This window comes from Sciurus vulgaris, assembly GCF_902686455.1.
Source record: "Sciurus vulgaris genome assembly, chromosome: 13".
In the NCBI taxonomy this organism is placed as follows: domain Eukaryota; kingdom Metazoa; phylum Chordata; class Mammalia; order Rodentia; family Sciuridae; genus Sciurus; species Sciurus vulgaris.
Window position 1 is genome coordinate 81982455 of NC_136474.1, and position 24439 is coordinate 82006893.

The window sequence follows — 24439 nt, forward strand, 5'->3', positions numbered from 1 at the left end:
AATTTTTTCACAAATCCTTGAGAGTGGGTCTTCAGACCCTGTGGGAATTGCAGGTGCTGGACCATGAGCCTCCCACGTGAAAGACAGAGCCACATTCTGTGAAAGGCACTTTCCAGTGCCTTCTGCAAAGTGGAGCTCTGACTTTATAATAGGAAAAGTGATGTTCTTAGATCATTATTAATAGAAAAACAAAAAACTGAATACTTCTTTTTAGATGTGCCTTTTTAAGGTTCCTGTGTTTCTGAGAAGTGCCATTTAAGAAGTGCAGTGTTGCTCTCAGTGTTCACAGGCTGCTATGAAATCTGAGTGGGGCTCTTTAAACATCTCAGAGTTGCTAGGGCCCCGGTGTGGAAGTGTGTCTGCTTCTGCTGCTGATGGTCAGTGGTTAGCTTTTGAAACATGGGAAGCAGCTCTGCTCGTACTCAGAGTCACGCCAGCAATGGGTGGGGGCAGCTTTAAGCACAGATGGCATGGACCCCCACAGTAGAGGCAGCCAGGTGTGGGTCAAGGGCTGGGCTTCAGAGCCAGCCTGGGGCAGGTTACCTCACCTCCCTGTGCCTCAAATTCCTCCACCACAAAACAGGGGAGAAGCATTACCTTCCTCAACAGGGTGAGTGCTAGGGTTCAGGCGGGAGGGACAGGCACAGTACTGAACAAAGGCTCATTCCACGAATGTCGGCCCTCCTCGAAAGATCCTGAGCTGCTGCGAGCGTGTGTGGCCATATTCAGGACAGATCCACATCAGCAGTCCCCCACAGACACTGATTCTGCAGACGTTCAGGAAATATTGACCAAATAGCAATACTGATGATCACCATCTACTGAGTGACCCGTGCACTGGTCACACTTGCTACCCACCAGGCCCACCTGACACTTTCAAACCTGACCCTCCCAGCACCTCTGTGAGCAATGTCCCCTTTTCACAGATAAGATCCAAAAGGTAAGGTGATTTGCCAGAGGTCACACAGCTGGCAAGTGGCAGAGCCAGAATTTGAACTCAGTTCCGTAAACAGGCAGATTTATGCCTGCAGAGGGCAGCCACATGTCTGAAGACTTCATTCTCACTAGAGTGGTTTGCAGCCCCCCAACCAGAGCCTCCTGATGTGTGGGGGTGTTTTCGAAGCACAGCTCTTCACTCCAGACATCCCCGGCTTGTCTGCCTCTGGTCAGCAAGCGTAGCCTATCACTGGTGTTCTGGAGCCGGAGCAGCCTGGCCTCTGCTTTGAGGTCCACAATATTCCTAGGAGTAGGTCCCACAGCATCTTGGCTTCACCTCGCTGCTTCAGGACACATCTGCAGAATAGAAGTCACCCTGCCTACCTTGTAGGCTAATGATGAAGGCAAAGGAGTCCATGCAGAGACCAGCAGTTGGCTCAGGCCTGGTGGAGAATGAGCAATAGCACTGAAAATAGGCACAGCCTCCCTGCATCCGCAGCCCCGAGCATATATTCTTACGCTCCGGTGGTCTGGAGATCTTGGCGTGGATGTGTCAGTTACAGTGTGTGTCTCCCTTCTACCAGACCACTTCTAGCAGAGGTTTCATGGACTATTAGAAAAGTGTTTTCCTCCCTGGTAATTATATAGCTTGTTTGGTGTGGGCAGTTTCATAGGTAGAATTTATTTAGTACTCAGAATTGGGGCTAAAGCCTTTTCATTCTCTTGCTCAAACACCAAATGCCACGTTAGCCAAATCTAGGAAATGCTGGAGGGACGAAAGGGTAATAATGGTGGCCTTCTACCTATACTCTTTGTTCATTTTGCAGCTTTAATCGCCTTGACTTACCTCCATACGAAACCTTTGAAGATTTACGAGAGAAACTTCTCATGGCCGTGGAAAACGCGCAGGGATTTGAAGGGGTGGATTAAGCCTCCTGACTCGGGGCTGTTCATCAAGCAAGCTCCCCTTGCACTTTTGCATTTGCCTAACAGACATTTGCAGAGCAGGGGGCAGAGACCGCTGCACGTGCTGTCTGAGCCCGGCCTCTGCCTGGGCCCTGCCCAAGTTCAGATGCGGGAACCCAGTCCCAGCTGGAGTTCTGAAACCTCTTCCACCACAAATCCTCAACTGGTTGATGTGTACACTAATTACATTTCAGGAGGACTTGTTCTATTTATGTTGTGCCTCTGCAGGCAAAGCCCTTAATAAATATTTTGCATACTTTCTAATGACAATGAATGGAATTAATCACTCTACAGGTATAGTATTACAACTCATGTTTACTTTTTAAAATGATTTAGACCGATTTTCAGATTTTATTTCATTACAATTAAAGATGTCTCATGTACTTGGAAAGTGAGCATATTTTTTTTGTATTTGAATTTCATACCAAACTTAATGACAATTTTATTTTTGAAGTACTTTGACACCCCCACCCTCTACTTTATTAGAACTGGAAGGCTAATTTTTGTCTAAAAGCCTTCTACAGACAAGTACTTTTGAGAGAATTTCAAATCTAGCATTAGGCATAATGATAATTTTTCCATACTCAGAATGAAAATAAACTGGATATTACTTTCTTTTGTACAAATTTAGGTAATAACTACAGGCTGAGAGAATTGTAATATAGCATGACATTTGTGTTAACTTGAAAGGAATCACACCATTATTCCTTAGAATTGCGTGTGCTATAACACATTTCAGACAGGGTTGGACTATCATTTCTCATTGGAGAAATTACTTAACCCTTCCTTGCTGTACAGTCATCCTTTTATTATATTTTCCCCTTTGCTGTCTGTCATAGAGACATTTTGAATGAAACTTGGCATTGCTTGATTCAAAACTGCAGAAGCCAGATCCGTTCTGTCTCCTCCTGGTGTGCGTTTGCCAGCGGCCGCTAAGTAACCAGTTCCTGCTCTAACTGCACCACTTCTGAAGGCACTTTATGTACCACCCGGAGGTCATGTCTGGTTTTGTTTTTGTTTTTTAACATAAGCATTATGTGTGATGATGATTTCTTCTCCCTGCACACATCTACCTGTGCAACGTCTATCAGTTGTGAATCTGGCTGCTGGTGTATAGAAACCCGGATGTAAAGCTGAGCCTACAGACCTGTCCTCTCCAATTGTTTTGTGATTTCTACTCGACTACAAGGATTTATTTAATATTCACTTAATCGAACTGAGTTCTGTTACCTATGACCTGATGGGTGCATGCTTCAGTTCCGTGTCCCGCCCGCGTCGTGTCTGTTGTACGTTAGATTAACAGAGACTCAGTTTGCTCCACTGAGGTCAAGCTGCTAAACTGGAGGTGGTGGAGGATTGAGGGTTTGTGCACAGTTTGCTTCTTTTCTACTCTTAAGTCTCTGTTGCAGAATTCTGTCACGGTTAGAGACGATGTCTGAAACAGCATGGGAGTGCAGAGGTCCTACCGTCCCTTTTAATTTTGTCATGGTAGTTAGGGGACACTGGAGCTTTGATCTCTTGACAGGCATATATAAGACAAAAAAAATTGTGATTTTGAAGTCTCTGTAATATAAGAAGGAGCTTTGGTGTAAGAATTTGCTCGTATTTATGCAACTCTAAATGGCATGAGATACACCCTGGGCAACTGTGACTCTGAAGGAACACAGGCGTCAAGTTCTAGAAGGTGGATTCCTGTGGAGCTCAGTGGCAGCTCCTGTTCATAGTGGCTTAAAAATGCCTACTAGTGATCAGAAAACTTAGGTGTTAAGTAATTATAAAAAACGATGTTGCTCATTATTTTTGCCTTCTGGTGGGAAATTTTCCCCTACCACCGCCATGACAAATGTCTCAGTGGGAAAAATCCCTTTTTTGTTGCCCTCCTAGTCCAAAGTTAGTGATCTTTTTAAAAAAGAAATCATGCCAAAGTCTGAGTTGAGCAGTATACTTGGATGGTTTTTGAAAATGATCACGTAATTATAGGAGGAGAAATCTGATTCTGTTGTAAAAACTGGGATTCTGTCATTTTGTAAACCATGTTTTAAAAAAAATATATATATTCACTAAATGCAAACTAGGCCTTGTATTGAAAATAGGAAAAGAGAAGCTATTCTGATCATTTTTAAGCCAGGAACAGAAGAATGATTGAAATATGCTCCTGGAGATATTTGAAAGACAGCAATTGTGAGTGGCACTTTAATTTATCTACCCCTTAATAGTACCCAATTTTGACAACAACTAAATATTGCTTGATTTGGGGTTTGCTTTTTGTTTTGCTAAATGAAAATGCAGTCACTAGTCCTCAGCTATTTGTGAAGCTTCTCTGTGCCCTATGGTCCGGTATCTCTCCTAGATCTTACAACCTGCTCTTGGTGACTGCAGGCAACAGTGCAGAAATGCACCATAGGAGGAGCAGGTTTCTGGGTCACTCTTTGACCTCTCTGCTCTGACAGCTGTCCTGGGGGAGGAAGTTGGTGCTTCCTGTCCTTGTCCCACCGGCCACACCCCTCACTTCATGGTCTCTGTTGCCCGTTTGCTCCCAGGCCACAGTGATCACTGTAGCCCCTCTGGTTCCCTGCAGAAGGTGGTTGTCGGACTGTTTTCCACAAGACTGAGAAGTGAGTGCCAGAGCTCACACTGCATATGAAAGGCGCTGAGTGTCACTTGGCTGCTTGTGGATCCTGGGTGTTACTGTTCCTGCCCCTTGTTGGCCTTTGGGTGAATTTGGGAAGTCTACCAGCAGGGTTAGCTTCAGAGAGAGAGCTGCTTCTCTGCCTCCTGCCTCTAGAACAGATGACAGGAGGCATCTGTCTCTTCTGTAGTATATTTGGCCTCAGTGCACTTTCCTTATTTGTCTGAAACATTTACTGTTCTTGACCTTTCTGTAGTCAGTCCTTTAACAGATCACCAGGAAGGGACATACTTACTTTTTGTTTCCAAAGCCCATTGGACCGTCCCTAAATTCAGATGGTGAATGAGAGAAAGCAACCTGACATGGATTATTCCTCCACATGAGGACCCAGTGGCACAGTCTTGAGAAATGGTTTGCAAAATATTTGAACCACTTTTTGCATCTCTCAATGTTGTGTAGACAACATATACCCCCGTTATTTGACCTTGCCAGATCCCAGTTGATCTCAGAAGCCAGAGTCATATGCAGCAACTTTCTAATTGTTCTAACAGTGAGTCGTTGTTTATCGTTGACACTAGTATTTTCCTGATAGTCTTGTATCTCATCTCTGAAATGTTAAAATCTGCAAAGAAAGCTTGGGTTCATCAGCTCTCTGGTCCCTTCTCACTGTGCTAGCTGTCCACTTCCTGTCCTCTCCCCTCCTCACCCAGACTGAGCACCCCCATCCTGCCCGGAGAGGAGGGGAAGTGCTATCTGGAGTCATTTCCTGATTTGTCAGTAGGGGTGCTGCTGTGCAGGGTGACTGCCTGCCCTGCTCCCCACTGACCCCCAGAAGATCATGCACTACCTCTGTCTCCTTCAGGCATTGGGGTACCTGAGTCACGTCAAAACTGCCAATTTTCGGACCGAGATACGTCCAAAAACAAAACGTAAAGAATCCAGTTAGTACTTTAGATTTTAAAACTGGGAAGAAAATGTGATATACTTTGGACCACTTTTTTAATTTATATAAGCCTTAATCAACAGTGTATATACACTTGTGTACGCACACTCCACCCCAGAGTGTTTTCAGTGTGTGAGAAAATGCTGTAGCTTTAGTATGTGAGCCTTTGTAATGATTCCTAGGAAAGGGGTAGCTTTCTGTTGGTCTATTTTCCAGGTAAACTTCTCCTTTGACAACTCTCCTTTATTAAAGTTGTTACCCTCAAAGCAATGCATGTTTGAAGTGCATGTCTCTTTGTTGGTTTTGTTTGTGAGGAGTAACGACATCGCTAGTGTACTGCGTTCTCTATTTGGTACCAGTGCATCCGAAGCCTTCCTCAGGACCATAACCTGCATCGACAGAAGCCTGTGTTCCTGTGTGAGCCAGTCTGCCCCTCATACTTGGACTGATTTCACCTAGATTGTCATGGTTTACTTCCTGTTAACTTTGTGTGACTGTTCTTCCTTACTACTCTGTATGTAACACATATACGTACATATGCTGTCCAAATATATGTGTATATATTTGTATAGCATTTTTACACCATTATGAGTATTCTGGTTTCAAAGGGGACTGAGAGCTGAGTCCCTTCTACAGTTTTCTCCAAGCTGTGTCCTGAGAATTCTGACCCTCAGAGCCTGAGAGAACCCTAGGAAGATGTTAATTCGCTGTCATTTATTAATTCAGGATCTGTTATCATGAAACCTGAAAGAAAAAAAAAAAAAAAACAGTGACTTTCAAGGTGAAAAGTGTTTCAAGCATTCCAAATGAATTCTCAGTGTTTCATAACTTTTTATTATAAACCCACCTCTAAAATGAAGCCAAGTACTATTTGATACAGTGGTCAAAACCAACTACCTTGATTTTTTTTTAAGACAACTTATGGATAATGCTCATTTTCACGATCAAAATAGCTTTAAAATACAGTCGAATTTGTAACACACGGGAAAAGTTTTGTTCAAGAACAAGTCCTTTTTGCTTTTCTTTCTTCTTGAGAGAGCTAAAAAGAAATCGTAACTTGTTTTCCAGACAGCAAAAGAGTAATGTGGCAAAATGAAGTCATTGTAAAGAAGTGATGCGACTTGTCAAATATTTAATAAAGAATTATGGAAGCTGGAGCATTTTCTACAGCAAGTATTATGGGTGGTCTGATTTCAAGTTTCTTTGTAAGTGTGTCATCCTGATCGTGTCAGAGGGGTTTCAGGCCTGCAGACTTGCAGTATGTTCACTTCTTTAATCTCTGCTGAAAGTTCCACACCTTTAGAAATAAAGTCTGCCTGGAACACAGGGCTTCGGCATAAAAAGGGAGCCCATGTGTTCTCGTCCATCTGCCGTTTCATCTTTTTAAAACTGGCACATTACTAACTTGATATAATAACATATAACCCGTACATGAAGTCATTCCTGGAAAGGCAGGTTTCCCTGCTAGCTATCCAGGCGACCCTCATTTCGTGAAGCATTCATAGGACCCAGTGATGAAGTCATGGTGGTGCTCAGGAAGTTGATAGCCAGACCTGCGTCAGTTCCCTGTTAAAACTCTGGCATTTCTCCACCTACCATGTCATCCTGCTCAAATAATCTCTTTGTTTTTAAGGAACTTTCTCTCTTTTCGTTATTACCAAGCCTCCTCTCTCTGTCCTTCAGCCATCTCCTCAGGGACTGCCCGCGGTAACGTCTAGGCAGGATGCCATGGAGTGAGCCCTTGATTTCTTGCCACTCACCTTTTCCTTTAGCAGAGGATCTTGCTGGAAAGCTATCAACAGCACCCGGAGCTCCTGCCACCCCACCCAGGCTCACACAGACACACGTGTGAGGCATATGGGGACAGAGCCATTCTGAACTCTTCTGTGTTAGAGCAAAATGTAAAGAGTACAGTGAATCAATTACCTCCCTGAAGCAGTTGCTAGCTGGCAGCTCTTAACCTGCTCTGATAATAGTCACTTCCAGAATTTTAAGACCCTGGTGAGTGTCAGCAGCAAGCAGGGGCGTCCCCAAATTCTACAACTAGCTCTCCTAGGGTTGGCTCAAAGGAGCCAGGTTTGAAGGGGCCCTGGGGTGAGAACACAAAAGCCACTTTTGGATGTGTTTGCTGCTCCCTCCTCTGAGAGACCATTCTGGTGGGTTTCCAGAGTCCTGGAGCTGTGGGTTCGATTTGTATAGGGCTTGATTGGATGGGGCAGGGCCCTGGGGTAATTAAGCCTGAGTTTACTAAAGACTGAGCGTAGACTCCATAACTAGGTCACAGGCTGAGGAGGACAAGAATGGAGAGTCCCTGTTGGGGACTTTGTAAGGCTAACCTCCAGCCAGAGTGAAGTTCAGTTTGTCCCAAGCAGACTGTCACTTCCTGCCCAGTGCCTTTCAGGGCCCTTCCCCAGCCAGTTCCCCATGCTGCTGGTACACCTCCTTCCCCTCCAGATCCCAAATTGGCCCTGATGACATTCCCAGTGGGCTGCAAGTCACAGGTAAGGGAGGGTGAAGGGGTGACAGAGGTGGAGAGTTTCTCATGCCCTGTGATCCCCCAGGAACAACCCAGACTTGCCACCTCAGTTATGCTGACCAGTCCCTTGCAGCTCTGCACTGGCTGCGAGCTCCCTGCTGGATCATGGGACAGAGGGGCAGTGTTGGGGGTGTGGCAGCAGATGCCTGTGTGTGTGCCCCAGCTTTTCCGCTCACTCACCAAATCCAGATGTGGGGGGATTTCTTTCCTGCTCGAGGGCAGGTCTTAATTTGCAAGTTAATTTGGAAGGGGCACCCAGCACCAGAGTCAGCACACCACGAAAAGGACCAGACCTAAAAACCATGAAGAGCCGTAGGCAAGAGAGGGTCTGTGGCACGGAGCTGCTGGGCCTTGGGTGACCTGGCAGAAGGGCCCCTGGCAGTGCTCCAGCCAGGCTCCCCTGCCAAATCGATGATTAAAGGCAAATTTGGGCAATTTGTAAGCAATACCCTTCCTTGGCAGTTGTAGATACAGTTGCCAGACCCAGGAAGTTAAATTTTCAATCCTGGTTGGTTTTGTCAGAGCAAATGCCAACGCAAGCCAAAGGTTGAAGATTCTGTGCGGCTGTGTCCTGAGCTCATTCAACATGACCTGCATGATCACAGAATGTGCGGCCCAGAGGGCCTCGGCTGTGCCTTTCCAACACCCTCATTTTCCATCTGAGCCTCAGGGTTCTTGCCCATAAACACTCCATGTGACCAGTACTGTGATCCTAGAGGACCAGGACCAGGTTTTCAATTTGAATCCAGAAACTAGGATTTGTTCTCATCTTTGCCAGGGGACTGTGGGCAGTGTGCCCTCCCCCAGCAGATCCAGACGCCATGAGGGGCACGACTCCAAACCCAAGTACAGGGAAGGAGAGAGTCCCCTGCCATCTGCAAGACAGCCCTGTGCTTGAATGAGGCAGGGTGTGGGTAGGCACCGTCAGAGGGAAGGGAGGTCCAGGAGCCCGCAGGAAGTACCCAGCCAACCTGGGCTGCATCAACCGCGCCTGCCTCCCTCAGCCTCCAGGGCTCTTGGAGAAGAGGGCACAGATGCTTGGCACCAAGACAATTCGAAGAAACTTAACCAGCCTCCAGGAACACATTATTCCAGTCCAGGGTGGATCTCAGCAAACATCTGCAGGAGATTGTCTCCTTAGACGCCCTCAGCCCCCTAACAGCCCCACCTTGCTCCCCAGGCCGTCTCTTTCCTCTTAAAGACGGCCTGAGCTGGAGAACAGAGCTGCTGGGGTCCAGGGCCTCCCCTAGCCTGGGCCCTGCTGTGTTGCTCCTCCAGTCATGCGACAGCCACCTACAGGATGTGGGGCCCGAGGCTGCCAGCCTGCACTGAGATGGCCGCCTGTGCCAGCCTCCTCATGCCTGGGCCTTGTTTCCACGTGGTGGCAGAGGATTGAAAGCTCCAATAGTTAGTTAGGTCTTTCCGTGTAATGTTGACTTTTTAGGTTTAAAATCAGCTTTGGGAAATAAATATTCAGGCCGTTTATAGCAGGAGCTCCCTTTGAGATGCTGTCCTGCACAGGGGCTTGGAAGGTCCTCCTGGCACAGGTCCCTCCTCAGGCCCTTGGGCATTGTCCTCTCTATCTCACGCATGGGTTCACGATCCTCCCGGGACCTCCTGCTGGCCTACCTGCCCTCGCTTCTCTGCCTCTGACGCTCACTCTAGCCTCACCCTGAAAAGGCCACTTGGCCCCCAGCAGCACTCCACCAAGCTCCTCAGCCACTTCCATGTCTCCCAAGACCCTGCTGCTGTGTGCCTCTTACCTGCACCTTTGAGGGCCTATGAGAGTCCCCAGCAGGACATGGGACACTCTTTGCTGCTTGCAGCTCCTCCCACCCCACCTGGGGGCTGCTTGCCGACATTTCTCCCCTTACGGTGATCCAGGGTGCTGAGTTCTGGGGTCTCAGACCCTTCCTCACACCAGTCCTTTCCCTCCACTAGAGCCCCCCAGGGGACCTGAGGCCTTTTAGCAAAAGTCTACAATGGAATCACCTAAATCTGCTCTTGATGTGGAAAGAGAAGCTTTTAGAGGGGACCAAAATCGCCTGTCCCTTAGTGAAGCCTGGTATACAAGGCCATTTTCTCCCTCAGCACTAAAGAGAGTCAACTTTCAGCCTGCAACGCAATAGTGACCCCCTCAGAAGTTGAAAGAATCGCCGGGGACTCACTCTTGAGCCACCACCTGGTTCCACCCTTCCTTCCCCTCTGCTGGCCTCACCATGGACCTGTCCACAGCCTCTGGTAAACCCTGCCAAACTACTGAAGCATTGCAGAGGAAACCGCAGACCTCATTTACTTCCCCAGATACTCCAGCAAGCGAATCATTAACTAGATTCTTCACTTGCACTTTTAATTTGAGGCAAAATTCACAAACAAGGAAATTCACAAATCTGAAGTGCACAGTCACACCCATGTAGCCCAAATCTCCATCACCACAGAAACTGTGCTTGTACCCTCCAAGGCAACCCCACCCCCACAGATCAGAGCTATTCTGAAATTTCTCACTAGATATTAGTTTTGCCTGTTCCAGAATTTCATACTAAGCTATCCAACTTATTGAATTTTTAAATTATAGTTGAAACAATCACTTGTTAAGTCAATTGACAGGAAGCCACAGGGCATGAGGAATGAAAAAACGTCAGTTTAATATTCAAACAGTATCCCCACTTCATAAGCAGCAGGACAGTCTCCACTTTCTGAATATACTCACATCATCTTGTAGGATGTTTGAACCTCAAATCGTTTATACACAATGATCATCTTGGACTTCCAAGTGGAAATCCAGGTCCATTTTGCAACAAGCGATTCCCTGGGCATCAAGCCTGAAAGAGGATGGTCAGGGTGGTTTCCATCCCCTGCCTTGTGGTCACCTCCTGCTTCTCTCCTCCTCCTTGTGCATGCAGCCTGAGGAGGGAAGAAGGCCAGTGTTAATCAGGGCAGGCTAACACTGTAACAAGCAGGCCCCAATCTTAGTCTAGGTCCCAGGTAGGTCAGAGCAGATGCCCTGGGCCATGCAGTCATCTAGGGACTCAGCACCCTCTCTTGATGGCCCCACAATTCCCTGGGACAGGATCCTCTGCAACCCACAAGCAGAGGAAGGAAGAGAGCCTGGGGAAGATTGTGTAGGAGGACCAGGCCTGGAAGGCAATCCCGCCACCCCCGCACCTTCCCCTGGCCATACCTAACTGCAGAGGAAGCTGGGAAGTATCTAGTGGCTCCCAGAGGAAAGGGGAAGGAGCTTGGGACCAATAAGCCAAACTCTGCCATTTTGAATCTGTCTTCAGCCCTCAGCCTCTCTTTGTGGAATTTCCCCCTTGGGATAGTGGCCTTGCTGACATATGGTAAACTTCAGGGCTCTTGAGTGCACTGTCTTATGATGTCACTACTACTTTTCATAAATCTTCACATTAGCCTAATGAGGTAGACATTCTTAACACCAATACAGTCTTGGAGGTTAAGAGGCTCGTGAGTTGGTGCTCTGAACCCAGAGTGTCTGACTTAAAAGCACCATTTAACCATTGACTCTACTCCCGGGTCACCATCCCTTCCATCAAACCTCCCATCCAAGGAAAGAGCTGGTTAACTCATTTATACTAAGGTGTAAATGGCTGATAAGCTGAACAAATGACCCCTTCCAGAAATATTTTTATTTTAACAAATGCAAAAGGGATGCTTTGTTGAAAGGAATAAAGATCAAACCCATGGCATTTAGGTGTCAGCCATTTGAGTAGGAGGTTTTTGAGGGTGGGCAGGGGAGCACAACTTTGGGTCACTGAAGCTATCACAAACATGGGGTGACTGTGCAAAGTGAAAGGCAGCTGGCCTCAGCCCTTAGCAGGCTCCTGTACAGTCTCCTGACTCCCACAGGACAGTGCCCGCCCCCCTCCAGCCTTGCCTTCTCCACCAAGCAAGTGCCCCATAGTCTCAGGCCAGCACACATTTCTCATCTAGGAGATCTGAAGAGCTCAAGGCATCAGAGGTGGAAAATGGGATTTTCCATTCCCAGGAATTCTGCAATGGGGCTCCAGGATGTCGTTGTGTTTGTCAAGAGTGTCTGTTAATATGTTAACTTATATTTAATGTCAGAAAGAGGGAGTTTGGAAGCTGCTTCTGAATTTCCATCAGCCGGACCTCTCATCAGTGCTAAGACCTCTGCCCCTGGGTCCCTCCCCACCCTTACGCCCTACTGCCCTCTCCGCAGTCAGTATTTCCGGAGAAGATCCTTGCCTGTTCATCAGTGGGGATTATCAGGGGACATGCCATCCCCACGTAATAAGTGTCTAAACAACACTCAGGCCTTTGAACCCCGACTCCGGTTAAAAAATAACCGGCTGGATGCTGGATCAATAGGTGACAAATATTAGCTTTGGAGACCAAGAGACAGAGCATTGGGAAATACCTGCTGCTGGTGATACGGAAAGAGCAATGGTCACACCCGACTAGGGGTCCAGGAACCCTCTGGGCCCCCACAACCTCGGCCAGACGTCCTGCCCTGCAAGTGGAACGTTGAGGACACCAGCCCTTAAGTTCGCTCCTGGAACTTCCTGGGTCTGACGGTGCAGTGTTCTTCTAAAGGGAGGCAACTTCTGCCCTTTCCAGCCACAGCACTCGGTCACTCTGCTGCCTGCTGGTCACTGGGATCCTGGGACAGTAGGAAAGTTCATTCCCAGAGGGACAGATCAAACAGCTGTTCCCCAGTCCTCATCCTCCTCCTCATCCCATGTGTGAGACAGGAGCAGCCAGGTCTTGTTGAAACTCGGCCTTTGGTTTCCATGACTCTTCCAGTTACTCTCTCACCCTCAGGATGCTCCTACCAGTTTTTCTCCTCCGTAAATGTAGCTGTTCCCCCAAATGTTGTTCTTCATGAGCTTGCTTCCTGTCTCTCCCCCCGCCCACCTCCTCTCCTGGCTTAAGTTATTACCTCCCTGTATACAATTACCAACTCTTTCTCTAGCTCCAGCCTCTCTCCAGATTCTCATCTCCAAAAGCTGATGGACACCATCATAGCGTGTTCCTCAAGTCACTCAAACTCAAGATGTCCCCATTGGAACACACAGCCCTTTCCTACCACTCCTCCTCCCCATTTCCGTGTCTCTGGGAGTCATGCCCTGTCTTCTGGACATCCACCCTGGAACTCCATCTGTGACCTTTCACACGGCTTTGCTTCTCAACTTCCAAGAGCAGCAAGGTGTAGTTTTCTCTTGGTGCACTGCTTTATTCACTCAACAAATATGTTCTGAGTGGCCACCATGAACTCTGCACTTAATTCTGGAAGCCAGGAATACAGTATGTGAAACAAAGCAAAACAAAGATCTCTTCCATCGTGAAAGATAACTTCTAGTGGAGACAAATAATAAACATCTAAATAGGCAGTGTATGTCATGTTAAACACGGGACAAAATACAGCAGAGAAAGGACAAAATACAGCAGAGAAAGACTTCAGGCAGGTAAGAGTGCAGATGGGGCAGATCAAGGGGACTCTCTCGAGGAGATGGGAGGGAAAGAAATAGCCAACACAGAGGCCTAAGCAGGAGTGGGAAGGAAGACGAAGCCCCTTTGAGAAGACCCACATGAGTCACTCTGAGAGCCATGGGAACAGGTCAAGTAGCAAGTGGGATTCTGAAGTTCCCAGACACAACCAGGCAGCAGTGATATCAAAAGCCTTGAAACGGAAGGAGTGGTCCAAGGCCTGGAAGACAATGGAGCCAGGATAGGAAGAGTGGCTGGAGAGATGGAGGAAAACCGAGGGCGTGGGGAGAGTTCACCAGTGGAGGAGGAGACGTCAGGTAGGCAGCTCTGGAGGCTGAAGGGTCAGCAAGACAAGGACAATGCAGATGGCGCTGGTGACCTCCGTAGGAGAGGGTTGGGAGGGATAACGGGTGCAAATGCCCGAGGAACGAGCTCAAGGGAGAAGGGGGCATGGCACCAAGGACAGCAGGGACATGCAAACAGGGCAGCCATCTGTATCCTCGTTGACATTTCCACTGCTCTCCCTCTTTATGTGCCTCCGTAACTTCTGCCCGTTAGGACAAGGACCACCTGACTGTGCTTCTCTCTCCAGACCCCCAGTCTGGTTTGCGCACAGCTCTGAGTCTCGCCTGACTCCAGTAGCCACATTCCCCTGCAGAAATCCTTCAGCGGCTCACCAGGACCCACTCCCTAGCCGGGCATTCAAGGCTGTTCAGGCCAGGTCCTAACTTACTCCTCCTGGGTATTCCTACAGTCAGTCAAGTGGAACTGTCCCCACATACAACCCTTGCGGTTCTTCCTACCTTTCTCTCTATGTAAGGAGTGAGCGCCCTACACTTCTAAACTGGGTCACCCTTCAGGGCCCATCTCAGATGCCACCTCATCCTTGAAGCCCTCCCTGATTTCCCAACCAACGTCATCCTCTCTGGACTCTCAGTATTTGGTCTCTTTCCACCTTTTGTCTCTGTCTCCTTCCTATTCATTGCCAACAGCAATGGATTTGGCCACTGTCTCAGGACCTCGAATGCTCAATAAAACAGAATTTCAGTGGATTGAATGAGGGGCAGGTGGAGGGGGGATGCTGCTGGTTATGGGCAGGTCGAGGGGTCTGTGGATTTGCAGTTTGAGGAACTGGCTCTTTCCTTCCTGTGTGCTCCCTCGTTGACCAGGTTAACGAGACTCTTCTACCTTGTGACCCTGACACAGGGGCCTGATCAATTGTAAGACAGTCATTTGGGGTCTCTGGCAAGAGAACAAGTAAAGAGACAGGCAGAGTCAGACCCTGAAACTGCAGAATGTTCTGCTGAGAGTCACACAACCCGGTCAGGGCGACTCACCTGTTGATGCTCCTTTTTCCCTGAAAAGTAGCAAAGGTCTGTTTCCTTTTTCATTCTGCCTCACTCCTTTCAAACGCAGTGTTCAAAGCTCCTAATGTCAGCATCAGTTTAGGTCTTGAGAGTCAACATTCTCCCCAAGAGCCACCAGACATCTGAGCCACATGGTTGTTTAAGCAATTCACCTGGCCAGTAATTTCTGGTGGGGACTTGGCCATCCCGCTAGGTGCTGGCTGAGGACCTGATTAAGAGGCGGTGAGCCTTCCCTGCTGTACCTAAGAATGACAGCCCCCCACTTGGGGTCCTCACAGCTTAGAAGGAAAGGAATGTTTCAGGAACTCACAAAAGAGTTTCCCAAAGACCACACCAAGGGACAGCACCCACCATGCATACAGACAAAGGTCACAAAATGATTTGCAACCTGTTTGGCCTTCCCCAGGTTTTTAAATAGGAAAATTCTACCTAAATTTCAAGTTTTTCTATTTCTCTCTAAAAATTAGAAGACTGTGCATCACTCACCAGGAGCTGAATGGGAGCTGCTTTCTTTAGTGGGGCACCAGGTTTCCGGCTTGCCACAGTCCCCTCCACCAGTTGTCCTCCCTGGCCACTTCATTATCATCTGCCTGGCCTGTGTAAAGTATTAGAGTTTGCAGTCTCTGCACCCGGACATGAGCAACGTGGACCAATGTGAGATTTGAACTTGAATGATCTAAATAATCAACCAGGCTCTTTTCATAGACTGTGGCTGTTCTCTCCCCTTGTCACAGTGCACGCCAAGGACCTGGGGTCTAGTAACTCATATACCATGGGAGTGCAAGCTCTTATAACTCCTGTTCTCCTCACTTCCCTCTTTTTGAAGCTCAGTATATCCTCAAGTCAGGTGCTGCCTGCATATCCTTCACCATGGTCTCCTGCCCTGGAGTTCTTGCCTTTTCCATCCTGGCAGGGGCGAGTCTGGCAGTAGAGCTTTACCTCAGGGAAGGAGAAGCAAAAGAGGATCTCTGAGTGAAGTCTTCCACTCCTTCCCCTAGTCTCACAAAATTCTTTTATTAAAGACATGCCAGTGCTATCCAAATGTTCCCTCTTTATCAAAATCCTGCTTAAGCGGAATAGCTGTTTGAAACACCATCTTCCCCAGTTCTACTCACATACAATGTCAAATAAATCAGTGTCTCTCTAACTTCAGCCTGGTGAGAATCTTCGGGAGAAGTTCTCCAATTTGGAGAAAGCTTATCATAATTTCAGGCCAGGTTCCAAGAAAGAGGACCCAAAGAGTCATGTGAAATTAATTTTACAAATCCTGCCATGAATGTTCAAGGAGCATGGATGGGGAATGTGACAAAGGAAGAAAGACAGGTGCCATTTCCTCTGCAAGGAAGTATTCATTCAGAAAAGAGTAACTGATCCTTATTTGAGTCAGACATGCTAGATAATGGTCTTTACTCTTGGGATTTGCATTTAATGGCAAGAAAGAGGAGACAGACAACAATCAGAACAAAACATACCACCAACACACAATCCAAAAATCTTGGGTCCAGAAGAATGATAGAATGTGGATTTATTTATTTATTGCATTGTTGAAAGTGATATGTCATATATACCATGCATCATGTAGCACCCACAGCACTCTGGGGCAGGCACCCTGCACAGTGATCCAGGTCCTGATAAAGATATGGAGGAGACAGGTTTGAACTGAATCTTGAAAGATCAACTGGGCAAGAAGCAAAAGAACTTTCCAGGCACACACTAGACTCGGTCTACAAGCATCCAAGCAGCCTGGGAAGCAACGAATGTCAATCTGAAGGGAAACAGGGTCCCACTGCAGTGGGAGGGAGGTTCAGGAACTGAAATGGCCATCTGCATCAGACTCACAGCCACTGACCCTCACCAATAGTACACCAGGAGCAGAACCCTGCAGGCTGTGTGGAGACAAGTTTTTCAGAAGATTCCTACCAGGCTGAAGTTAGAGAATCACAGATTTATTTGATATATCATACATGCCAGGTATTATTAGTCTAAGTTAGAGAAATATGAACACATTTGACCCTCTGAATAACCTTTACTATGTAAGTACATTCTTATTTTCTTTTACAAATGAGGAAATCAAGGTACCAAGAGGATAAAAACCTCCTCCAAGGTCACAGAGCTGGGAAGAGATAGACCAGAGGGTCTGATTTTAGAACTAAATGCTACATCTGCATTGACTTAGGCATCAGGCCCAAGGGAGAAATGCCACAAGCTGGGCCTTGTATCCTGAGTTCTGCCGCACCTTGAAGGTGCACATCATGCCCTGTGTTTCCTCACACGTGGACCAACCTCCCCACCGCCACCCACCCCTATGCCAAGCAGCTCACAGGGGAAGGAGCAAAACTTTGGCCTTTCACCCCGGAGGTAGAAGTGGCAGAGAAATGACCAGTTTGCGATAAGCCTGTTAGTCCTGGGGTTCAAAGCCCATGTTGCTCCAGTTTTATCTGTGTTGTTGATATCTGTTTTAGTAGCTTCTGTTTGAGGAGACAGTCAGCAAGCAGGGATAGGGGGTTGGAGTCTGCTTGCTGACTGGAGGGTCAGGCCTAACCGCCAGTGTGTCCTCTTCTTGTGTCAATTCCAAAAGGCAGAGTTTGGAAATAAAATCAACAGAGAGTTTTTCTTTATCTCTGCATAAACAGCCATTCTGCAGTGTTTGGAGAGAATTGGGCAATCCTCGCCTGAGTTGGAACAGAAGAAAAGCCAACCTTAATGACTTTATAGGCTATCATTTGGCTTCAGTTTCCATGTTTCTACCAGTGTGCTTACAGCTCACTTCATAAAGAAAATGCTTCAAGTTTCTGTGTTTCCCATCCCCAATCTCACTAACATGGAATTAAATGTTCCGGAACATTCTGTTTTCTCCTCTCACACTGAATGTACCATGGGTGTATGCAAACTGTCACCAAGCAACTTCTCTCGATGGCCCTGTAGTTCTTGCTCAAGGACAACTGCTCTCCAGTGTAAGCCAGTTTGAAGAGGACTGGAATCATGCCTGTTGCAACAAAAATGGCCAGGTGCCGGGGTAGGCATAGCAACCATCTACTTGGAGAATTTTAAAAATAGAGAGGGAACATTGGAGATCATTTGCTCCAAACCCCTTGCTTTACTGATGAGAAACTAAGACTCAGAGACAGGAGGTTTCTTGCCCAAATGACCCACATAGCAAATATGGATACAAATCTGAGCTCAGTGCCATGCTTGGATTACTCCCGGCAAACTGCTTGGTTTCTTTTCATTTGTCTTCAAAACTTTCCAGTTCACTTTTCTGATCACCCATTCCATCTTTCATTCATTCATTTTGGAGTATCTTCTAGGAGCCAAAGGATGGGCCAAACCCTAGGATGAACTGTCAAGAGCTCCTATGAGCACTCTCTGGTTGTCTCCTCCCTTCAGAGTCTTTCTCTGGGTTGCAGAGGGAAGGGACCAGAGGTATCTGAGCACTGTCACAACTGTCACTCATCCTCAGCTGTCATCTGTGTAGAAAGGAGGCCCCTATAAACCTCCCAGCAAAGCCTCCAAGGCCTGAAGCCACTGAAATAAAAAGAATAATTTCCACCATAAGCAAAAAAAACAAATGTGTTGGGAATATTCTAGAATTACAGCAGGCACAGATATGAGTAGACAGGGAAAGGCCAGTTCAGTGGGATATATTTTTCCATTAGGAAGACCAGGGCTTACCATGGGCCCAGCAGCAGTTCTGCTGACAGGGGTGCACAGGATTAATTGATCCGGAAACTGTGGGATGTGCAGTCAGGAAGCATGGGGCAGCTTCCTGCAAGATCCTGAGAGGGTTCCTGAGCATCAACAGCACAGAATAAATGAGATGATCTGGTGAGATCCTTGCTCTCCCTTAAAATGCAATCTGTCATTCCAAATGACTCACACACAGACAAGGAAGACTAAAAATATTAAGCACGACATTTGTGTCTATTAAATAGTCACTTTGTCACACATGGCTGGAAATTGGATTTTTGGAAAGGTTACCAGGAATTGTCTGCCTCTGCTGCTGGATATTTGTGGCTTTCAAATGAACTCAAATACGGGGGATGTTCAGATAGACTAAATGGGCCTCAGAATGAAGAAAGTCATCAATTCATTTATTAGGAGCAGCTATAAGATTTGACTGTTTCGATGACAGAATGAAGTGTCCGGTGGGTTGCCTGCCTCCTGCACACTCCAGGGAGCGTGATGGACATCTGGGTAGCCTCCAAGCTGAGTCTGAACCTATCTGCTGTAGTCCAAGCTCTGGAAAGCAACTGATGTGTTGGGTTTTGCTTCCAGGAGCTTAATAGCAGCAGGTTTTACAGTGACTTTTGAACCCATGTCATCCAGGACAAATAAGTGAATTAAGAAACCTTGTTCCATATCAAACCCAGGGGATTTCTTATCCTAGTCCATTTCATCAGCACAGGCTGGACCATGGCGAACCATCATCCCTCTGTGGTGAGAGATACTAAAAGGCATGTCGGAGGAGCCAGAATTTGACCTCAAGGGCAACCCCAAAGAGTGGGAGGGAGGAGGAAGGCATGAAAATGACAAGAAAGAGACGGTTGGAAGTAACACCTTGTTGGGAGAACTGCCTTCCCTGCCTCCTGGGCAGGGCCAACGGTAGGGTGGGTATGGCAGGTATCACCTATGACCCGTGTTGAGACAGCCAGTTTCAGACCACTGAGGAGGAAGAGCAGTCTGCTACTGGACATGCAGCTTCTGACTGACAAAACAGTTTGAGTTTTAGACAGGACAACAGTTTTCAAGAGGCAGAAGCTGTGTTTATTCTATGAAAATTCTGCAGATCTACTATAAAGAATTTACCCCAAATTGATTCAACCCAGATATATGGCTCAAGATCCACATGGGAAGTTGCATGGCAACAATGTCTTTGAACAGCAATTCGTTCAATGTCTTTGAACGAATTTGAGGAGCAGTTTGAACAAATTATGGTCTTTTCTTACAGTGGAGAGTGGTGATTGTAGTTGATTGAAGTCTCAGTCTATGAATGTGACATAAAATGTCTTTTTCCTTCCCAAATCACTGCTTTTGATTAGCCTGCGTAATCTCCCTTTACCTTCCTTTAATGACAACTTGGGCAGATTCTGCCACTTTCTGTCATTGGAATATGTCCAGTTCTCCTAAAACTTGAGTCTCTTAGTGATCCGAAATCCTCTCTTTCCAGTGGCTGCAGAGGAGTGCTGTGACAGGTCTTGGTCGTCTCTCCTCTTTCCTCTTCTGGTAGTTGAGGCAGAGAGGTAGACCAGATGGCTGATCCCTCTCATTTGCTAAAGTTTTGTCAGAGGCAGGGTCTCTACCCCTGTGAGGAAAGTTTGGGGATCCTCCTGGTCTTTGAGTAGATACTGAGTGTTGCTCTCATGAGGTGGTGTTTGGCTTCACAGAGGCTCTCTATGTCTGAGGACCTGCCAGAGAAGAGACCTGGTCTCCTTTTGATACAGACTGGAGCAAACAAGTCCCCGATCCCTCTCTAGGCACTCCATGGCCTGCCCATCTTCGCCCCTCCTGTGTCTTTCCAGGGAGATCAGGAAATGCTCAGGTGGGTCCTCTTGATACCACTGCAGCCCTGGAGAACTAGATTGGCTAGGCTGTCCTGTCTTCTCATTCTGCTCTCCTGACCCAGGCACCACATGGACACCCAGCCTCTCTCATCACATAAGAAGCCAGAAGTGTTTCGAGCTGTCTCAGGGCTCTCTCATTTCCTTCTCCCAAGGCATGTCTTCACATGGGCCCTCCATTCTGTGGACCAACAAGCATTCAACTGGAAACCAGCCAGTCACCCCTTCTTCATCCCATGAAGGATTCTCTGGGTGTTTCCTATCCATCTATGTGGAGGAAAGTTATTGAGGAGGAAAGGAAGCCACATCTCCCCCTCCATTCTGTACTCCGCCAAAATGACTCTTGGCTTCCTGCCAGCACAGGGTTCTCCTCACAGATATCCAAAGGGCTGGGATGATGCGTAGGAGGTTTAGCTAGTGACAGGGGATGTGTTAGGGAGGTTTAGCTGGGGAGGGGGTGATACATTGGGGAGGTTTAACTGGGAACTAGGCTTATGTGTGAGGTGTTTCCCAAGGCCTCTTCTGAAGTCCTCAGAAGCAGTGTAGGAGGCCTATCAGAGCTCTCTGGAATACAGGAACACTGAACATCTTTTGTTTATAGCTTTGACCCTTGGCTGAAAGTCCAGAATGATGGGAAACACCTGGCATCATATTCTATTACTCAGCCAAGAAAAGAGGATTGAGACTCTACATACTGATACAAAATGACCTGGTCAGTATACACTCAGTACTTCATATCCCCACGGGTTCAAAAATATTTTTAAAAATGTATCTGTACTAAATATATACAAACTTTGGGGTCATTATTCCCTAATCAATAGAGTAAAACAACCATTTACATAGGCTTTACATTGTATTAGGTATTACAAGTAATCTAGAGATTATTTAAAGAATACAGGAAACTGTAGGCAGTTTCTGCACAGGATGGGGTCCTGCTTCCCACTGTAGGCCTCTCCAGATGGTTCAGAGCAGGTACCCAACTGAAGTAATGACTCAGAAGGGAGAGAAAGCAAATTAGAGTGCTTTGACATTCACTTAGCAAAAGTAAGTAAAACGGTAGAAGACAGGTCCCCCCAATGCACTTGTACCTACAGAGAAAGGGACCTTGTGACCAGCAATAGGACAAAAGGCATGGGACTTTATAAAAATAAGCTTACTAGCCAGGAATGACCTGCTTCTGAAGAGGATGAGGGGTAGCTTAGAACAAAGGATGCCAGTGATGTATCAGTTTAACAGACAGAAAAGAACGGAACCACAGCCACGTGGTGAGGTAAAGAACAGACGTCGCTAGAACTCGGGCGCATGCTCTGCTCCTACTCTCGGGGACAAGGCTGTTGCCAGACATATCTTGTTTCAGCAGTGCATCCCACTTCGCAGATGAAGAGACTTCATTTAGAAATCTGCCTTAGTCATATGGCACAGCCAGTACAGAGGGCACTGGGCCACCTGATGCAATTGTTTTCTGATCTCGAGTATGATTCTTTCTTCTGCCCATATTCCCAGAAATCTAGTGCATGAATATTAACAGTACTATCGACATCTGGAATTTATCCATGCTGTTGGATGCCAGGTGCTCATAAGAAGCCCCACAAGACATCCATCCTCCCACTGATTGTTTCCAATACCATTAGCATTCTCATTCTACAAAAGGGGAAATAGGTTTGGAGTCTCTGGATGGCTTGGGCAGGATCACTGAGTTTGAGAGCAGTTGGGAAAGGATTTGGTCCTGGGTTCAACAGCTCCACCTCACTGCCCCCAGGGGGCCAGCACAACCCCGTGCTCACCAAGGAATTCTGCCCCACAGCAGGTACCATGATGGTTGGTCCAGCCTCTTCTTGCTGAAGGTTCTGACTTCTAGTGCTGCAAGCTGAAATTTGAAAGGGATAATTTACATTTAAAATGAAATATTTCTGATAAAGCCTTCAAGTATGGAATTAATCTCTAAGGGAAATATGAATACCTGGAGCTGTACTATGAGAAAGGAGCAGGTTCTCTGAAAGTTGCACCAGATAATGGAATATCTTACTCCAAGAGCTCTGTATATCACAAAACTCTCGTAGTTTCCCTTTCCAATCACTGGGGCTTGTTGCACAGATTGGGCAAGTCTGAAACTTTGCTCTGGACCTATTAAGACCAGGTTTTACACTCCTTATCTACATTTCTGTAGGGCCCAAGACAGGGCCTGACAAACAAGGGTCTCAATAATGTTGGACAGATGGATGGACAGATGTGTGGTGGATACATGGATTGATGGATGGGTAAATGGGTGGAGAGATGGATGCATGATGGAATGAATATCTCCTCCAAGCTCACTTTATAAATCCCTTGGAAAGTAGTGTCTAACCCCCTGAGCCTCAGGATACCTTCACCCTTTGGAAAAAACTTAGACTCCCCCCTCCCCAGTATGCGTTCAGGAAGATGCCAGATTTTTACAAATCCAGTTACAAAAAGCTTAAGATAAACTCCTCCTGCTTTTCTTATTCTTAAAAGTAACCACCTCTTCTCATTAAAGACCCTCTAGTTCATGACACTGTTTGGCTTGCAACTTCAGCATGTAGTAGAGTGATTCAAACACAGAAGACGGCCAACAAATATTTATTGAGTGAATGAACTCAAGTCCCTCTTCCAACTGCAGACACCAACATATGATCATATGCTAACTTACAAGTCATAAAACTTTATGAATACATTGTGCTACTTAAAATCACATAAGATAGAAACACTAAAAGGGATGAAGTAAATACCAACAGAGATCCTAACCATGTCTTGCAGCCCCTCGGAAGACCTGCCTCTTCTTCCCCTGTTCTAGGGGAGCTAGAACACAACTGGAGACCAGCACCCGAGAGTCAGGAGCACCATCCACTCGGTTCTTCTGTCTGTGGGTCACTTATGTTCATGGAAGGTGATGAAAATGATAACAATAAAAAAATAGCACTACAAATAGCTACTATTTGTTAAATATTTATAAGAGTCAGGCATTGGGTTAAGCCTTTTATGCCAATTATCCTTATTCAAATGGGGGTCACATAATAAGTACTTCATACATCATTTTTAGTTGCTACAATGGCATTTAACTTCTAGCCTTCTCCATCTCTAAAATCCATCTACAAAATGAAAATGGGCAAAAGCAGGAGGGTCCCCATTATAGGACAGCCAGACCCTGCTTGGTGTCCTGCGGGGGCTTCTGGGGCCTGCAGAGAAGCTCACGGCACTGGAGGTTATTTTGGAGAGGAAGTCAGGTTGCTGCAAAGGATGTGAGAAACTCTGAGACCAACTCCACCTGCTTCTCAACCCTGCTGGGGTGGAGCCACTAGGAAGAACTAAAAATCCACAATGGCACTGGGGCTGGTGCCAAAATATCCCTGCATCTTATCCCAGGGAGGCAAAATTGTAATGTATGATTGATGCTCATATGACCACAGGCAGTCCATTGCCCAGGTTTACTGAGTCCCACTCAGTGGTGCTTCTTGATGGTCTAGAGCAAAGCACATGTGACACCGGAAACTGGCTTCTCCAAACAGAGGGTGAGTTCTGAAGAAGGAGGACTCCATCTTTGCCTGCCCCTTCCTCCAGCCCTCTTCTGTGAGGGTGGTCTAATTGACTCAGGCTTCAGGTAATGGCCTTTGACCTTTGTCTTTTAGTGTTCTGGTCAATAAAAAAGATAGACTTTCTTTTAGCTTTTCTGGGAACAAAACTGATAATCTTGTTGAGTGCCAAGCAATTTTTTAGCCAAAGTTCACTACCCTTCTTTGCGGCTTAGATAGCAGCCTGACGTGGCAGACGCGCGTCACGCACGCTATTGGCCTTTCCAGAGGGACAGGCTGATAGGGTCTGTTTTCCTGGCAAGAAATTACAGAAATAGCTGCCAACAATTGTGAGATCCCCAGTGCATCCTCGTCACTGTGACAGGCCCCCACAGTGTGGCATGTCATGGGAGAGGAAGAAAACTGTGAGGTAGAGGACAGGAAATTCACACTCATCACAGAGTCATACAATCAGAAAGCCCCCAATGTCAGGGCTCCAAGGTGGCGGTGT

At 46.9% G+C, this 24439-nt stretch overlaps 1 protein-coding gene and 1 long non-coding RNA gene across 9 annotated transcripts in view; one reads left to right on the forward strand and one right to left on the reverse strand.

Annotated features, from left to right (window-relative positions):
* The window catches only part of NEDD4L (NEDD4 like E3 ubiquitin protein ligase), a 311088-nt gene extending 304441 nt beyond the window's left edge, over window positions 1-6647 (forward strand). For all 8 annotated transcript variants that reach the window (XM_079108668.1, XM_079108669.1, XM_079108662.1 and 5 more), the window contains one exon: window positions 1764-6647. In XM_079108668.1, the coding sequence (XP_078964794.1) occupies window positions 1764-1866 (103 nt within the window). In that variant the 3' untranslated portion in view covers window positions 1867-6647. The remainder of the gene's footprint in view (window positions 1-1763) is intronic.
* On the reverse strand, window positions 3946-8854 carry LOC306642869. The gene is made up of 2 exons (XR_013758712.1): window positions 8187-8854; window positions 3946-7353 (listed from the first exon to the last, which is right to left on the reverse strand). It is a non-coding gene; the product is annotated as an uncharacterized lncRNA (long non-coding RNA).
* Window positions 8855-24439: the final 15585 nt, after the last annotated feature.